At 43.8% G+C, this 17,180-nt stretch overlaps 2 protein-coding genes across 14 annotated transcripts in view; one reads left to right on the top strand and one right to left on the bottom strand.

Moving 5' to 3' along the window:
• The window catches only part of ALPK2 (alpha kinase 2), a 70,216-nt gene extending 56,311 nt beyond the window's left edge, over positions 1-13,905 (bottom strand). Inside the window, exons 1-3 of one of the 10 annotated variants that reach the window (XM_072031366.1) lie at positions 13,257-13,905; positions 12,157-12,210; positions 1,237-2,919 (exon numbers count right to left, since the gene is read on the bottom strand). In XM_072031366.1, the coding sequence (XP_071887467.1) occupies positions 1,237-2,658 (1,422 nt within the window). In that variant the 5' untranslated portion in view covers positions 2,659-2,919; positions 12,157-12,210; positions 13,257-13,905. Of the gene's footprint in view, positions 1-1,236; positions 2,920-12,156; positions 12,788-13,256 lie in introns of those variants that run through there. The other 9 variants (XM_072031367.1, XR_011805876.1, XR_005261644.2 and 6 more) reach the window with 9 other exon arrangements.
• A 208-nt stretch (positions 13,906-14,113) lies between these two features.
• The window catches only part of MALT1 (MALT1 paracaspase), a 28,380-nt gene continuing 25,313 nt past the window's right edge, over positions 14,114-17,180 (top strand). For all 4 annotated transcript variants that reach the window (XM_027446457.3, XM_027446456.3, XM_027446455.3 and 1 more), the window contains exons 1-2: positions 14,114-14,404; positions 15,610-15,776. In XM_027446457.3, the coding sequence (XP_027302258.1) occupies positions 14,244-14,404; positions 15,610-15,776 (328 nt within the window). In that variant the 5' untranslated portion in view covers positions 14,114-14,243. The remainder of the gene's footprint in view (positions 14,405-15,609; positions 15,777-17,180) is intronic.

Genomic DNA, 17,180 nt, shown 5'->3' with positions numbered 1-17,180 from the left:
TCTGAAACCTGGCCACAGCACTTACAGTAACATAACAGCTGCTCTGTGCTAGTAGGGTTCTGGGATTTAAATGGTTATACCGCAAGTTGAAAAAAATGAAAAAAAAGCCTCATGCAAACCATGGCAACACACACTGTCAAGAAAATCTCAGTAGGTTAATTCCAATAAGGGGCTATTCTCCATCATAAGAATATTAAGTGCTGCTAAACTGTGATTGGAATTTTATGTACCATAAAAACAGAGAAACTTATGGATGCTTTTCAGGCAGAAGAAATCAGTGATTTTTCATTGCTTAAGACACCCCAGCGGTCAGATTAAAGTCAATCTGTGATTCAGAACTGGGAGAGATCTTTGCTTAAAGAATACAGATGAAGTAGAGCATGTGAAAAAAAGCTTGTGCTTATTTGTCATAACTGTTTTTCTGTGCACTTGGCTATGCACTTTAAAATCAGCGAAGTGGGTGATAATAAGATTATTCATGATTTAATACTCATAAATATATATCTTCAGACTTTACTATGTGAAATAAAAAGTATGATCCAATTCTCCTGGTTATGAAAACTGGTGGGGCATCGTATCAGTCAGCACATCTGTACTGATTTCCCTGGTCAATTTCCTACCCAACAGCATAACATATTTAAGTACTTGGAGGGTATCAGCTTGGGTTTTTGATTTGTAATTGCTCTTTACATTTCCACAGAATACCTAAATCTTTCATTGATTTACTTTTAAAAAGAAAAGGTCCATACTCTTCTGTAACATTAATTCTCTGGATTAAATTCTCCCCCCTTGATAGAATTCAGAGCAAAGCTCTGTTTACTTGTTTTAAATTTCCAGCTCCGTAACTGTACACAATTTTGTTCTTTGAGTATAAACTGAAAAGAAAGTAAATCAAAATGTTCTCTGCTCACAACAGGGATGTGAGAAAACTTCTGAGTTGAAAGAAACATTGCTTTGATAAGACCTATGCAATAGCCTAAATATCAGATTTCTCTATCCAGCTGTCCAGAGTCCCATTAGTGCCTCTTACTATTATCAGTCTCACTCTATAATTAGAACAGCTTATGGTTTATTTGGGCCTTTTTCAAAACCAGATTTCCTTCCCAGACGTAGCTGTCATTCAGAAGTGCATGAATAGTGTCTTTCAAAGTAATTTAAATTTGCATTATTTTGTGACAAACAGGAACAAAATCAGTCAAACCACTCTTTCTGTTAAATGATAAGCACTTTACTTACCCTGGGTGAGACGTTGTCATCTGGCACCTGATTTTGCTCAGACGGGCCCCGAGTCTTTTTCTGTTCCCAATGACAGTCTTTATCCGCCTCTTCTGTACGACACAAACCAGCCTGCATTTGCAAGCTTTCTGTCTCCTCACGCATTTGTGCTGAAAAGACTCCTTCCTGACTGGGAAACAAAGCACTGGATTCCCTCACCTCTGTAGCAGCCTGAAAAGATTGCCCTATATTACCAACATATCTGCAGAGCTCTATAGGGTTTAGCAACTTTAAAAGGTTTCTTGTTAGAGTTTCTGTTAAGGTAGAGACAGCATGCCTTGCATTTTCCTCTGATGAATTTCTTCTCCCCTCCTCTAGCAGCAATGAGTTTTCACCTAGCAAGTTCTCGTCCACCTTGTTTTCTGTCATTGTCTCTGAAGCCTGATTTGTCAAAGCAGTACCTATGCCACCAGTAGAGGAGTCCGCCTTTGCATGTACATTATCCACATTCTGAGGTTTGCTGGTTGAGAAATCTGTCTGGCCAATTCCATTATTTTCTTCTTCAGTTCGGAGACACTCATTTTTAATGACAGCAGGTGCAACAGGCACTTTACCCTTCTCTTCGTCTTTCACACTGGTAGTTTTATCTCGGTGTTGTCCAACAGCTAGAGTCATCTCTGCCTGCAAAGTTGACTGGCTGTATGTAGAGGGGTCTCTCCTTACATTTACTCCTTTGAATTTTGAGTGATGACCACAGAAGCCAATGGTAGTATCCATAGGCGTAGTGTTATCTGACACTCGGAACAGACACGGCATCTCACTGAGGAAGTAAGCACACCCATCACAATCCTTACTCAGTTTTAAATCATCTTCATCACCGCTTTCTAATAAAAACTGTAATTTCTTTTCCCAGATTTCATTTTCATGTGCTGTCAGCACATCTGAACATTCAAAATACTCTAGGACATCATCAGAAAAGTCATCACTTACACTTGCACAAGCCTCCAAAATGCCTCCAGAATTTTCAGAATCATGTTTTGTAAAATAATTCTGATTTACTACGGGAGTATCTGCCTGCTCACTCAACACGGCATTCATGGTTAGAGGTCTACTGAACCCAGTCTTTCCATGTGTCTGGACTTCAGCTGGAGGTGGACAAGAAATCGAGTCTTCCACTTTAAGGCAACAATTGTCTGTGTGATCAGTGATTAGATCTGTAGGGTGGGAATGCACCTGACTGATGCAGTATTTCTCTGCTTCTCCAGCAGCGACGCAGACCATACTGTTAAAATTAATTAGGTCATCACCATTCTCGGATGCACCCCTAAGGCAGCATATATTTTCCTGTGTTTCAAATACATTTTTTGCATCCATGTTGTCTTCCATGTTAGGCAAGCGTCTGCGGGATTTCTCACATGGGAATGATACTTTTGAGCTTCTCATGCAATAAAACACTGACTTTTGGTGAGTTGGAATTTGTTGAAATTAACATGGGGTCACCCTCTTAAGAGTAACACTTGTATTGTAAAATATGTTCCTCATTTTACTCTGAAGCTTCCCACTGTCATTTAGGTCAGCAACTGATTTTGGGGAAGTTTCAATTTTTGTGTGAGATTCCCTCTCAACAAGGGTTGAGTAGCAGGTCATTCTAGCTGCCAGTTTCCAGATATTGTCCCGTGAAGTGCAGCATCTTGCTGTGTGCACCTGCAAATAAAATAAATCTGAAGTTTAACATGATTTTGAAAATGGGTATACATATTTTCTAACAGATGGTAAACCACCACACAGTTTCAAGCATTTCCAAAAAAGGAAACATAATGATCTAAAAATCAAGATCAAACATTAACAGCAGGAACTATAATCCAGTTATCTATGCAGAACCACTTCAGGGGAACACACTGTAGCTGTCCAAAGTGATTTGTGTTAGGCAGACGAATTCCTAAGCATGCCTGCAAATACACCCAGCAGCAGCACAAAACATGCTTTAGTGCACGTCACTTAGGCGTTTCTAACTGCTAACAGAAATATACAGACCAATGCAAATAGTTACATGTACACGACTTCTACAGCTACCAAGCATTCTGATAGTCACATTGGCATCACAGGGACATTAAAAAAAATCACTTTGGCTGATTCTTCACTAGAGTATCCCTGCTAACCCATGATCTTTTCCACAGGGACTCCCTCATCACAGAAAAGTACTCAATCTCACAAAGGAAGCCAAACTAAACACTGAAAAATAATTCATAGAACTGGTGTGACACGAAGAACAGCAGGAAAACCTTTCTTGCCAGCCTGCTAATCTGATGATGTTCATTCTCTCTTTCCTCCTCTGCTTCTCCCATGGGGACCCTTCTCGGTAAGCTCTCTGTCCTGGCTGCGAGACCTCCTGCGCTGGCTGTGGCCCTTCCTGATGCCCTTTCAAGCGCTCTGAGGCGCCATCTGCTCCCTGCAGGGCCACAGGCAGAGCAGCCACTGGACCTGTCAGCACCCAGCTTTGTGTCACAGCTCGCTGCTGACACTGATCACAGTCAGTAAGAAAACATGTGGGGAGCTAGATTAGAGCTCGATGGCCCAACAGAGAGGTGCTTGCAAGGCTTGCTTGGAATCTGCCCCTCATGCAAACAGCACAAAGTAGCTGGGTATATTTTCATTTCCTTCATGCATTCCCTGTCACGGACACCTTTTTCACAGGCTTACCTGGGAGGGGAAAGGCTGGACAAGAAAAAGGTTGAAGGGAAAGATAGCGGAAGGGGCAACATTAGGTTGTGTGATGAACAGTTGGTCTCCACACACACAAAGGAGTGCGGAGGAACAATGGCAGGTGAGAGGAGCAGAGCAGCACCCTCTGCCAGTGTACCACATGTGTGTGCCATACACACACGTGTACATGCCTCCTGGTACAGCCTGAATACTGGTTGCAGAAGGAGGAGCGGAAGGAGGTAGCAGAAAAGGAACATGTTTGGCAATTTAGCCTTGGAATAAACTGGCAAAGGTCCAGGATGCAAGGAAGCAAAGACCAACAGGAGAGAATGGCCTGAAGAGCAAGGCTGATGTGCCACAAAGGTGTATTGTCAGCTCGGAAGTGTAGCCAGGGAGTTGCCAGAAGGCACAGACAGTGACAAAACCACCCGAAAGCCGTGCAGGTCAGCCTGGTCACAGTGCCTTGGCCAGCGATGCTCTGAGCTTGAGAGCTGGTGGGGGAAAGGTGCGCTGCTGCACGCAGGAGGAAGGGGGCAGGAAGCCGGAAGGCAGGCTTCCTCACACTGCCACCTCAGAGCCTGAGAAGTCTAGTTCAAAATCCATAGTAACAAGGGCTTCCCTGCCACAGAGGACAAGAAGAGGACAAGTCATGCATATTGTGCTGGTTTTAGATAATGTGGACACCTGTTGACTGGGCCCTGGGCCAATACTCTACACTTGTGCTTCATGCAGGGCTTTGAACATCAATCTGGACCGCGTGTGCAACAAGAGCCTGGAGAAAAAAGGCATCAGATCCCATTATCTTCAGCCTTTCAGATCGATGATCACGTTTTGCTTTCCATTTCAGCTCTAAGAAATATAAATATTTAACAGGAAAAAATGGAGCAGCAGAGATTAATTTTTCCCTCATCCATTTGATTACAGTGCCATGGAATTAACCCCCAGCATTCACGCATCGCCTCTTAAATACGCATTTGCCTAATGTTCCCTGTTGCTTTCTTTCAAACCTGCTTTCATCTTTGCTTTTCAGAAGACCAGATGCCTCTTTCCTCTTTTTGGAGGGTATAAGTTATTTTAAAAGTGTGGTAATTTTCCCAGCTGAAAAGAGCCTTGGCAACAATTTTTCATGCAGACCAACTCATGAATACTCTTTACCAAAGCAGTTGTACTACACAGTTATCATTTTCTTAGTTCAGCTGCATTTTGACATCAAGGGGAAAAGAGCTGTCAGATTTCTTGATGTGAAAATTAGATTAGATTGCTGTGCGTTTAGTCAGATCCAGCAATGGAAATTAGAGCAAAATAATGTTGCATGAGGAAAATCGCCATAAATTATGTTTTTCCACATAAGATGGAAACATGATTATTTTTTTAAATTTTGGAGAGAAAATAGAAGATATGAGATATAACCATAATGTCAATTACTGAATTTAGATAGAAACAGGGAAAAGATTGGTACTACATTACCCTCCTGGCTCCTCAGGAAAACTTATAAAATATAACAGAAAATATATAAAGAAATTCACCGAGGAAAGATGAACTGGAGATCATGACAATCCATCACAGGCCCGTCTGCACTGCACACATACCGTGCCTTACGTAGCGCCCTACGGCCACTCGCAATCTCCCATAAAAAGGACACAGACAACAAAGGGGCGAAGCCAGCACAGAGAACCTGCCTCTCCCTCACAGCTCCAACAGCTGGGACCTGGGAAAGACATGTTTGGTGGGCTCCTTTTCACCAGGGTCACAACGCTGCCTGAGCTTAGTGCCCCGGGAACCGAGGGCAAGGGAAGAGGAAGCAGCGGCATGAGCACGGCAGCTCAAGAACTGTGCCCAGGTATGAGTTAGGGCAAATGTAGATTGGTGGAAAGCTCTAACAATGCAACTAAAATATTTTTGGAAAATTACATTTTAAGATGAAAGGAACGATGAAAAAGATGAAATTATCTTTAATTTTTTAAATACAGCCATTTTTGGAGGTTATTTTGGACCCAAAGTTGCTTCTATTGATTTTATAAGAAACTGTGGTCTTAATCCTAATGTTGGCATGTTTTTTTTAACTGACAAAAATATATAAATCTGGTTAAACTTAAAAAATGGCAGTTAATTTCCTCTCTAAATGGCAGCTAATTTCCTCTCTTGCATCATATTTTTCTACTTTATTTAGTTATTACAAAAATTGTAATCTTCCTCTGTAAGCAGTTTTACACTCGCGGAAGATATTCCTACAGAAAGCTTGTGCGTTTTAGGAGGGACTTTCTGTCTTCCTGTTCATTTCCTCCAAAGCCAATGGGAAACCAAAAAAAAATCCCTTTAAAACCTCTCTGAAGTTTTTCTGCTTATTTTCTACCTGTTCATCCCGTAATCTCTGTTCCCTGCACAGCCCTGCTCGGCCCACCCCCAAACTTGACCCTCCTATCGTTCAGATGCACTTGCTGCTGCCCTCGTTGGGCAGACCCATCCGCCCACACCCACCTATTGTCTCTTCTCTTATCATCAAGGCGCCAGCTTTTTGGGTTGGGGACCACGCTGTGCATTCACATGCTGCCTAGCACAAGGAGCACCTCACCCAGGCCTAGATCTTGTAGATGTAATAGGTGTAAGCATGCTTTGACAACCGGAGCGCTGCCTGGGCACGCTGAAAACCTCCACATGAGAGCACCAATGCCCCCGCCTGCCGCGCGTGTTCTGCCCGTGCCTGGCTTTACGCCCACACCAGCGCACCGGGGTGGCAGAGAAGAACCTGCACCGGCCCACACAGACGTTATCTGAGCTCAACACATGCAGGAACACAACTGATAACCCTCCTGTGTCTCACGTTAAGAGATCCTGCTGCCAGTATTTTGGCTTCCCTATACCAAGCTGACACCAGGTCTGCGACACCTGAAAACTCAAGAGAAATGGATAGTTCCATAAATAATCTGTGCTTGTAACTTCCTTAGACCATGTCTAAGTTTACACGACTAAACCATTAGTCTTCCCCCCTTAATTCTCTGAATCAAAAATCACAAACATATTTTTGAAAGTTCTGTGCATTGGCCAAAAATATGAACACCATAATTTTCATTTTCCAGAAAAATGAATCACTAACCCACTGTCCACCACTATAAAGGACAAACCTTGAAAACATGAACCATAAATGCACTAAAATCAAAAGATGAATCGAAAGAGGCTTATCTATTTCTGTTTTTGTAAACGACTTGCTTTTCAAGCCAGAGCTCATGAATTTCTGAAGTCCTGCTGTGGTGCTTGCACACTGCTTGCTGACAGGCGAAGTGCTCTCTTTCTCACACATCAGAATCCGTCCAGCAATGCAGGCAGTGCAGTTCAGCGCAGATTTGTGCTCTTACAGACTTCCTGTGCAGCTTTCAAGGGAGGACTTCTGCACAGCTTCTCAACAAACCTCTGAAATTCCCAGCTTCCCACTTCTCGTTCACTCTGTCACTACCCTTTTTTCTTCAGTTCTGTGTGGCCATCTCAGCAATGAATGGAGTTGCTGTGCTTTAGGCACACACCACAGAAGCACGAACGCCCCACGTAGCGTAACCGTTCCAGGATGGGGACTGTGTGGCACACTGCACCCTGACCGGAGGCCCACGCCCTGCCATGCAGTGCAGGGAACCCAGCTTCTGAAGGGACGTGAGATTCTCTCTACTGCTCTCTTTTTACAGGCACCCCTGCAGGTGGCATTCTAAGCGATGCTTCACACAGTCTGCAAGTGTTTCTTTCAGAAATCGTAATGAACCAGCACCTCCTGGTGCAAAACAATGCGGTCACACTTGGATCACTCCTGCAAAAGTAGGAGAGAACCACATACAAATTGAAGAGAGAAGTTTGGGGTTTTCAGTTTTACGGACAAGGAATCAAGGCACAATGTGATTTCTCCCTGCGTGTATCAAAAGTTGGTATCAGAGTTCCAAAACAAAACTCTTCAATGATTCTCAGCTTACCACCTAAAACTCTATAAAGATCTTTCTCCTGAGGACACAAATAACAGACAAAAAATGGTGACTGTCACAATGTACGAAAAAAAATCATTTCATACAGTTTCTACTAAAATTTGATGAAATGAATTTGCATGCAGAATTAAGTAACACATGAACATTACATAAAATGTCATGGACAAAGTTCTTTTATATTGTATATAATAAAGATGTACTTAGGCAGCGCACAATGCCATTGCAGAGCTGAACCATAACTGAGCATTATTTCTATAATTATATTTATTTGGGTATATCCAAGTGTAATTATATTACATTTAGCTAACTACATTTATATTCTCTCTCAAATGAAAATATGACTTATCGCACAGTCTGTCTCTGGGAGAAAAGTTCAATCTGCAAAACTGAGTAGATCGGTTTCATCTTGATGGTAATCACACCACTTGGTTCAAAGGGTTGACCCAAAGGTTTGCAGCCTTTTTTGTATATGTACTTAATTGTATTTGAATTACAGTTATTTTCCTAATAAGTAGTAGAGTAGATGCAAATTGCCAGTACATACGTCAGCAGTTTACTATCAAATAAAAAACAAAAAAAGGCAGGCAGGCAGCAGGTCATTCTACAGTCACTCTTCTGAGAAACTTGGTTTCAGGCCAAGGTCCCAAAGCAGATACTTAACCTCTGCCCTGCATGAAATTCTCCTGGCTTCAAAGAAGCCATTCAGATTTGCATGTTTTACAGAAACTGGGGTATAATGATAAAAGCATGCCAAACTGACCACAGATAAAGGATTTTCCTGGTGAAGTTAGTTCCATTGTGGGTTCTGGTTCAAAACCTCCTGCAGCGCATGGAGACTGGAGCACATTAGCCCCCACAGATTGTTGGATGTTCTTATTTCTCTTTATGTAACAAAGACTAATTTAAATCAGATAGACCTAATAAAAGAAGTATGCTTTAAAACCAGGAGTGAACGGACATATGGGAACTAGTTATGAACTAGAATCTGTCTCCATGAAGCAGAGGGAGCTTCTCCAACATCAGAATTAAGCTCTTCACTTTGTTCTCACTGTTGATTTTTGGTTTTGTTTGGCTATTTTGGTAGGAGCTTACAGCTAGAAAGAGATAGCTGTGCTAAATGTCATCACTGTGATAGGAAAACAGAACTACACCACTTCAAATGAGCTTGGAGAGAGACTTGAATAAACAGGAAGCATAATCTTTCTCCTATGTACGTATGTGTATATGAGGAGGATATAGGTACATGGCTAACACAGTCTGCTTGCCTGCTCTGTTAACACTTCCGTATCTGATAGACCGTGTTTAGAAAGTCAGTGGAACATTTTTTATCTGCTTCACCATTCATCCTGAGATACTTGGTTTGAAACAACAAATTCTCCAAATGCCAGCAGAGTTTCCTAGTATTAGCTCTACTCTATAGGCTAAAATTTGGAAACTGTACTTGCTCTTTTGAAAAAACAAATACAATCCCCTAGACTATCCAGATGAACTTTAGATGTATCAACAGCTCCTCCTCCTCCTGCTGGGGCGCACTATAAACCGACGCATACATCCCCTTTTAGAGATGCTGACAGGTAGCTTAGCCACAAAGAAAGGTGGCTGACATAACCAGACCTCAGGTAAGATGAACATGACAAAACTCCAAACCAAAACACTAACAGCCACGAAACTTTCCTTTCTGATGAATAGGAACAGGTGTGTACTATGCAGGTCCAATCAGAAATCTAGTTGGTGTAGGCAGCAGGATTTTAGAAATATTATATTGATTAAAGCGTGAGACAGCAGCAAAAACAGAACAGAAACAAGAATAAAAGTGGTAAGGAACCTCCATTAAAAACATAATCCCAAGAAAAACCTAGGATGGGCAGTACCATACAGTGGGACTAGGCACATCTTCCCAGCACTCGGATCTGCCACCCCCTAAATCAGGCTGCCAGAGCCTCGTCCACCCTGGTCTTGAACAATTACTTCCAGGGTTAAGAACCACAAGAGTAACTTGAATGGTTACTGCAATAGCTTGCAATAGCAATTAACTTGCAGTAGCAAAAGCAGAGTAAAATTAGGTATCACTGCTAACAAAACTTGAGTTTTTACGACCCTGATTCTTGGATTGCTTGCAATTTTATCACTGTGACTCTTGGTTTGCAGAGACACAAAGACCTCATATGCAAATAACTCAAATAACCTTACAAGCCGTTTCCACTACTATGGCACCGTGCGTACGGCACATAACCTGCCACCCAGTCATCTGTGAAATCCAAGTCTGCTGCTTAATTGCAGCCATGTTCCAAGGTTAATGCTAACTGACTTCACCTTCTCCCCGGAAATATTTCTCAAATACGTCTTAACAATCTTTCACAGAGCCTGCATACAGTTTGCACAACTACAACATTCCTGTACTACCCAAAATTCCATGCACACTTTGTGTTCTCCAAATTTAGCATATTTCTGCTTACAAGACAAAATGAAACAAAACAGACTTTCCCCGTTCAACAAAATAGCTGCTATAAACACAGACACAAATTCCTATTTAAATCTTTTAAATGAGTTATTATATTCCCTGAATGGAAATTCATAGAAGATATTTGTATTTATGATTAGAAAGATATAACCTTCTTTTCCAAAAAGGTTGCCATGCATGGTTTACCCTGCTTAAATGCTAATTTTCACGTGCTCTTTAAAAACTTTTCCTTTAACATAAGTCAAATCTTGTAATAAACTTTTCTTTTAAAAGTTTCATCAATGTTTGCCTGTTTCTGTGAGGCAATTTTTCAGTGCATCCATCAGTACTGATTGAATCAAATTCCACCTGAAATTTCTGATCCGCTTTCCTCTACTCCTTGTCTACACAAGCTTTCCAAAGTGATTGTTCCAGACAGCAGTAGAAACACTTCGAGAAAAAGTTGTGTTCCTTTCCAAAAAGGTTGTGATCACGCATTCAGTCTTCAATGTTGTTACTTTTAAAAAGTTAAAATCTCTGAGTCAACAAAACCTGAAATTCTAAAATTCAGTTATAACTCTGCTAACTCTACTCACATTAGTATGGTTAAATATTTATACAGCACTTTGTTTACTGCAGTCTAATATTTGATGGGGTAAGAGTAGTGAGAACCCGTGCACAAAATGATCCACAATGACTGCGCTTTCTGTGCATTTCTGTATCTCGCAGTAATGAAATTCTGACTCAGTTCTAACCAGAATCTCTAATGCTAGAATATAAATAATAACTATAATCATGTTATTCTTTTACAAATACTTCAAGACACTGTGATCAAATCAAACATTTAGAGCAGCAAAGTTGTCAAAATGCCTATAATGTCAGAAACCAAACCAGCAAAACACTGTATTATCTAATCCAATTATTGTATATCTGTTGCATTAACAAGGTTTGGATAAGAAAAACAGCAGTGAAGTTTGGGCTGTGCAAAAAGCAGATGTCTGGAAAATGTGACCTTGGCAAACATGCCGTGCTTCTTAAACTTCTCACATAGGAGGTGATTTGAAAATTTCTTACACTAGTGCACTACTAGTGCACTACCTATTGTAAACAGCAACACAGTATAAAGGAAATGCCACAGCTACATGTATAATCCATTGGCTAAACCTAAGAAGAATAAGTGACCGTTCTGCGTATCTGTAACGAAGAGCTTAATATAGACTAATTAAAATAAGCAATCACAGCACAACTCTTAACACTGATCTGTCTTAATCTATTTTTAACATTTGTCAAGCATCTGACAGTGTCGCATGAGCAATTCGTGACCAATAACCATCTATCATGCTAGTAAGTGACCAGATTTTTTGGAGAAACGGAGGAAATTTTAAACTCAGGAGTACTAGGCCATATAATAAACCTTTGGAAGAATCAAATGTATATTTCAGGACACCTAATGTCATTTACACATTCCTTACAGAATAAAGTTCGCTTTTGTGCGGCTTTTGCGATTTTGTTTCTCTTGCTCAAACTCAGTAGATATTACCAGACTGTAATTTCAGAAATATTTAGCAGAATCTAAATATCTAGAATCTATCGGGAGTTGCTTTACAATAAGCAAATAACAAATGATACTGTTACATAAACAGTATAAATCACTATATTCATGTCATACACTAAGAATAAAGTAACTGGCTCTTCTTCATTTATTTATCTTTAACGATCACTTTTCTATTTTCTACAATATTTCTTTTCCTATTTGAACATAGGAGAAATAAGTAGCCGAGTCATTTTAAAACTGTAAACAATTTGACCTCTCAAACCATAAACATGTGCACTTACCCTTCTGTGCTCACTCTTTAAGTTCTAGTTGTGGACCAGGCCTGCGGTTTGACTCTGCATTACAAGAGAGAAGACATTTAGTTTATGCATTTTGCTTCAAAGCTGAGAAGCTCTTCAGTGTTGTTTTGCTAGTGTGACCTTAGTATAGTGAGTCTGATCACAGCAGTTTGTCTTCCAAGAGAGCCTATTTCATTACACGCAGCAGATGGCTCTTCCTAGGAAAACCTCAGCCAGAGAGGGCGAGAGTGAGAGAGCTGGCAGTGATGAGAGGGTAGATCCTACTTCCATAGAAGTCCACGGGCATTTCCTCGTGGCCTTAAGAGAGAGGAAGTGTTGGCCTTAGGTTTTCATAATAAGGCACTGGGCTCACTTTTAAAGCACATGCTTTAGTGTGCTTAACTGCTTTGCTAGGCACGGCTGGAATTTCTGACTTGCTTGAAGTTAAAAATGCAAAAAAATCTGCGCAACTCTCCTTAACAAGTAGACTGAGGAAGCCAAAGGTGAACAGTGAACTTTTAACAATCGCTACACAGAAAAAATCACCTAACAATTCGCATTTCTCAAAGGCAATGATTATCAAACACACATCTAAATGAATCCTGAAAAAGTATTCCTCTGCCTGCTACCCAAGAAGCCAATTCTCACACAGGGAACTTGTCTGAATTACACAAAATGCCCTCAGCTCAAGGAGCTCAGAAAAGGCTGAAAAGCCGGTTTAGCGCCATGTTTTTTTCTTGACTGTTTTGCAGAAAGTGCAGATAAAATGCTCGTTATCAGATACTAAGGTGCTAAATACTTCAGATACCCAATGTTCCCGAGACCTAGGCCACAGGCTAAAAAAAAACAAGTGTGTTTAGCAACAAACAGAGCAGCAGGGATATCTATGATTCATACAATAGCTTAATAGCCAAAATAATCCCCAAAGAACTGAGAGACCAGGATCTGAAGCCATTTTCAACGTGATCTGATTTGACTGTTTGACACCGTGGGGTGTCCCAACCAGCATCGTCCACAGCCCAAGGCGGGTGAAAGACACCAGCCTGGTATCGTGCACAGCTGTGGGTACACGAATGTCCTCAGGAAGCCAAATGCACTCTTACCTGTATCCATGCTGCCATGCAGATTGGTTTCGCACATAACGTGGGAGGAATACATTCTTGATTAACAGTGCGTGAAGAAGCCACTCCATGCAAATTCAGGTCTAAATAAATAGCTTGTTTTTCAGAGGTGCTGGACCCCACAGAAACCAAGGGGAGATGCTGTGCTGTTAGCAGCTCTGCAGGCAGGTGTGCGTCTCTGTGCAGCTCTGACTAGTGCCAGGCACGAGACACCCAGCTACACGCACAGCTGATGGATTTGGTCTCCACATTGCGCTACTGCAGCCACCGGCCTCCAGTTTGCGCACAGGGACATCGGGGCAGGCTTGCAGCTACGCAAGGAAACACTGCGGAGTATGGGCGGTCACACCTGAGTGCTCGGTCACTGATTAAAACTGGTAGCAGGAGTAATTTCTAAGACACTTTCAGCCCACTTTGAGCAACCTGTAGCTCCGGTTAGATGCGAATTCACCTCACACCGTGCCCGCGCTCGCCTCACGGCGCTGGAGCAGGGACTCGGGGGCCTCCCCTCAGCGGCAGCTCCTGCCCCCGCCGGGACCCCGGCTCCCGGGGCCGGAGCGTGAGGCGGGGAGCGCTGCGGCCGGGCCCAACGCCTCCTGCCTGCTGCCAGCTTCCCGCTTTGGCTCGCCCCAGCGCCCTGCCCGGCCCCGCTCCCTCCACAGGGGAGCTGCTCCCCGGCCGACCCCGGCCCTCCCGGCTGCACGCGGTGGCTTTTGGCCGCGGCATCGCTCTGCCTCACGGCGGGGCGCCAACGCCCCACCGCTCCCCTCGGGCCACCGGCAGCGAACCGCGCCCGGGGCAGGCGGCGCCCTGCGGGGGGCTGCGGCGGGGCCGGGCGGTACCGGGACGGGGCCGGGCGGTACCGGGACGCCGGCGGCGGCGGGGGCCGGGCCGGGCTGGGCCGTGCGGCTGCGTTGGGCGCGTCCTTCCGGGCGGGAGCACCGCCCCGGCGGAGGCAGCAGCGGGGCGATGTCGGAGCCGCCGCGCAGCCCGCCGGGCTCCCTTCCCCTCAGCCGCCTGGCCGAGCCGGTGCTGCGGCGGCTCAGCGAGCTGCTGGACCGGGCGGCGCCCGGCAAGGGCTGGCGGGACCTGGCGCAGCGAGCGGGGAGCCGCGGCAGGGTCCGCCTGAGGTGAGGGCGCTGCCCGCTGCGGGGGGCCGGGCACGGGCACGGGGCAGGGGCCGCTGGCGAGGGGGCGAAGCGGGCGGGGCTCGCCCTGCTGCCCGCTGCATGGACGAGCCTCCCGGGGCAGGGCGGCGGGCCCCGAGCCCCGGCAGCAGCCAGCACCGAGGGCCCCGCGCCCCCGCCGCAGGTGCGCGGCCGCTGCTGGCTGCGGGGCGGCTCCGCTGGCTGGGGGCGTTGAGCGGCGCTTCCTGCCCGGGTCACGTTCGGCGCGGCGCTTCCTGCTCGCTCTGCGCCCTCCCGGGGCTCGTGCAGAGGGGAGAGCCTCGAGGGGGAAATAGCGGAAAGGCGCCCCAAGCGCCGCGCTGAAGGTGCGCTGCGAAGACGTTTCCTTTCCCTGGGGCGAGCATTGGTACGGGGAAACACCCCGGGACCAGCAGCACGACGCCCTCGAGGCCCGGTGCTGCGTGTCTGTGCCCGTGTTACCCAGCGAAATGCAACGAGGTTCTCGGTCAGGGAGGGTGTCCTGCCTCCAGGTCTGAGTGGCACTGTGAGTTAATGAAGGAAACGGTGATGAGGCTTTTTAGCGGTAATACATAAACCTGCGTTCCCTTTCCATAATTACTCATTCCATTATCTGTGTTGTTCCAGTCTGCTGAGAACAAAAGCACGTGAAGTCATAAAACTGAAGTTTAAAAGCGGGAAAGTTTCTAGCTGGCCATAAATTTATTGGAGCTGTCAGCTGTGGCTGCAGCCGTGTGTGCAGTAGCGAAGCTGCCGCGGTTGCCTGTTTTAACAGCTACTCTGCAAATCGAAGTCTTCCTGGGCTTTCAAGTTAGAGTCTGACTCAGTTTTTACCGCTTCTGAATTAGGCACATGAAAACGAAAGGCGCTGTACTTGTTTTTCTGCTGAGACTTAGAAAATAAAAAAAAAAATTAGAAGATTTCTCAGTATGTTTGGTCAGAATTGTTAGGTACAAACATCTCTTGTTTTACAGCATACAACTTACTAATTTCTGTCTATGGAAGTGCTGCTATATAACCTCTGGACTCCTGAAACCTGAAGGAAATACTCTGAAAAAGCCCAGATCAGCTACGATTTTCCCATCTTGTTTGTTTGTTTTGGTCTCAAACTGATTTTTCTTAATCTAGGTCCTTTTTGAGAAAGAGTATTAAGAAGGTCTAAGCCATGTCTTTGTCTTATTATTTTGTAGCCCTCTCGATTTAGAACAATGTTCCCTCAAAGTCCTGGAGCCAGAAGGAAGTCCAAGCTGGAGTCTCCTGAAGCTGCTGGGTGATAGGGGTTGCACAGTGGTGGAACTGGTGGAGTTCCTGCAGGCCCTGGAGCATACAGAGGCTCTCCAGTGCCTCAGCTATTCAGGTCAGTTCTGGTTCGTGCTTTCAGTGAAACTAGGCGTTTTCCACTGGAAACACTGAAGTATTTGTTTTCTATAATAAATAAAAACATTGTTTTTTGTTGAATTCTAGTAACTGGTATCATTTATATGATTGTGAGATTAAAAGTAGGCTAAGTAGGTAAGCAGGCTTAATGCAGTCTTGTAAGCTTGGACTTGGCTGCATCGATGTGACAGGTGCTGTCATTTGCTCTGCTAACTTGTATTAAACTGGGGCTTTGGGAGATGCTTATAGAACTGCAGTGGTTAAGTTAGAAAGGCAACTAGCGTTGCCAGCCATCTGTTTAGGCTACAGGTTTTGAGAACTTCAGTTTGTAGCTTACCCTGATTGAAAGGGAATTGTTCAATTAGCACCAGTTCTGTTGTGTATTGGATCCATTCCAACTAGCTAATTGGGCAGAGAGGCTAACCTAGCAGGGAAGTAGATTATTTTCTGCTAACGCATTCAGTTTGCTGCTTCTCAAAAATTGCAGAAGTGTGGACAATGCAAGGGCATGCATGGGTAAGACCATGTAGACCAAATGCTTCTTGTAGAGTACAAGTACAGTCCTTCAGGATGTGGTAAAATTCGGTCTACTAGGAAGTTACAAAAGCCCCTCATGAAAGTGGGGATTGGGAATGAGACTAGCAAGCTCTTTGCCATACTGATAGTTGTTCTTCTTTTCTTTGGATAGCATGAGAACAGAAGCAATGGACTTAGAACTACTATTAAGACAACAGTGGAATTTTTCAGGTTAACTAGTAATAGCAATGCTTTGCAGCCATTTCATCTAGTTAAGGCGGCTGATTTTTACTGTACTAGGAGCACCATGGTTCGTTGAATGAACAAAGAAGTGTTGGTGTATCTTTGTAATCATTCAGAAAATTAAGCCAGATGTTTTGTTTTTTAACACATTAAATTCTGTAATGTTTGCAGGAAGTAGCTATATAATGCTGAGTGAATGACAGGAAAATAACCGAAACTGAAGAAATTATGAATCAGTTTTCTTAGAACTTGTTTGTAACAACTCTAAGGAGTGCAAGATACTGATCTTTCAGATGACTTGCTTTTCTCAGCTACTTTCTTAAGAGATGTTAGTGATGCAAATCAGGAGAGATTAAAAAAATAGAAATGGAAGTCTTTGGAAAGTGCAAAGCCCTTTAAATTGACATTGTAAACATCCTACTTGTCTTGTTTAATATGAGGTGATTGTGATAATATTGTTTAATATTAGGTGATTGTGAACGACTTAAAATGCTTCCTTTAACTCAGAAAAACAGCAGAGGAAGTATTAAATGAAAAACTGAAGTATCCATCTCTGGAGCTAAGCTCTAGAGGGAAAATCTTTTACGGAAAGATAGACAAGGAGCTTTCAAGTCCTGTAGCTAGT

Source organism: Anas platyrhynchos, chromosome Z (genome assembly GCF_047663525.1).
Source record: "Anas platyrhynchos isolate ZD024472 breed Pekin duck chromosome Z, IASCAAS_PekinDuck_T2T, whole genome shotgun sequence".
In the NCBI taxonomy this organism is placed as follows: domain Eukaryota; kingdom Metazoa; phylum Chordata; class Aves; order Anseriformes; family Anatidae; genus Anas; species Anas platyrhynchos.
Note: the sequence above shows the minus strand (reverse complement) of the source record. Positions and strands in the feature narration are given on the sequence as shown.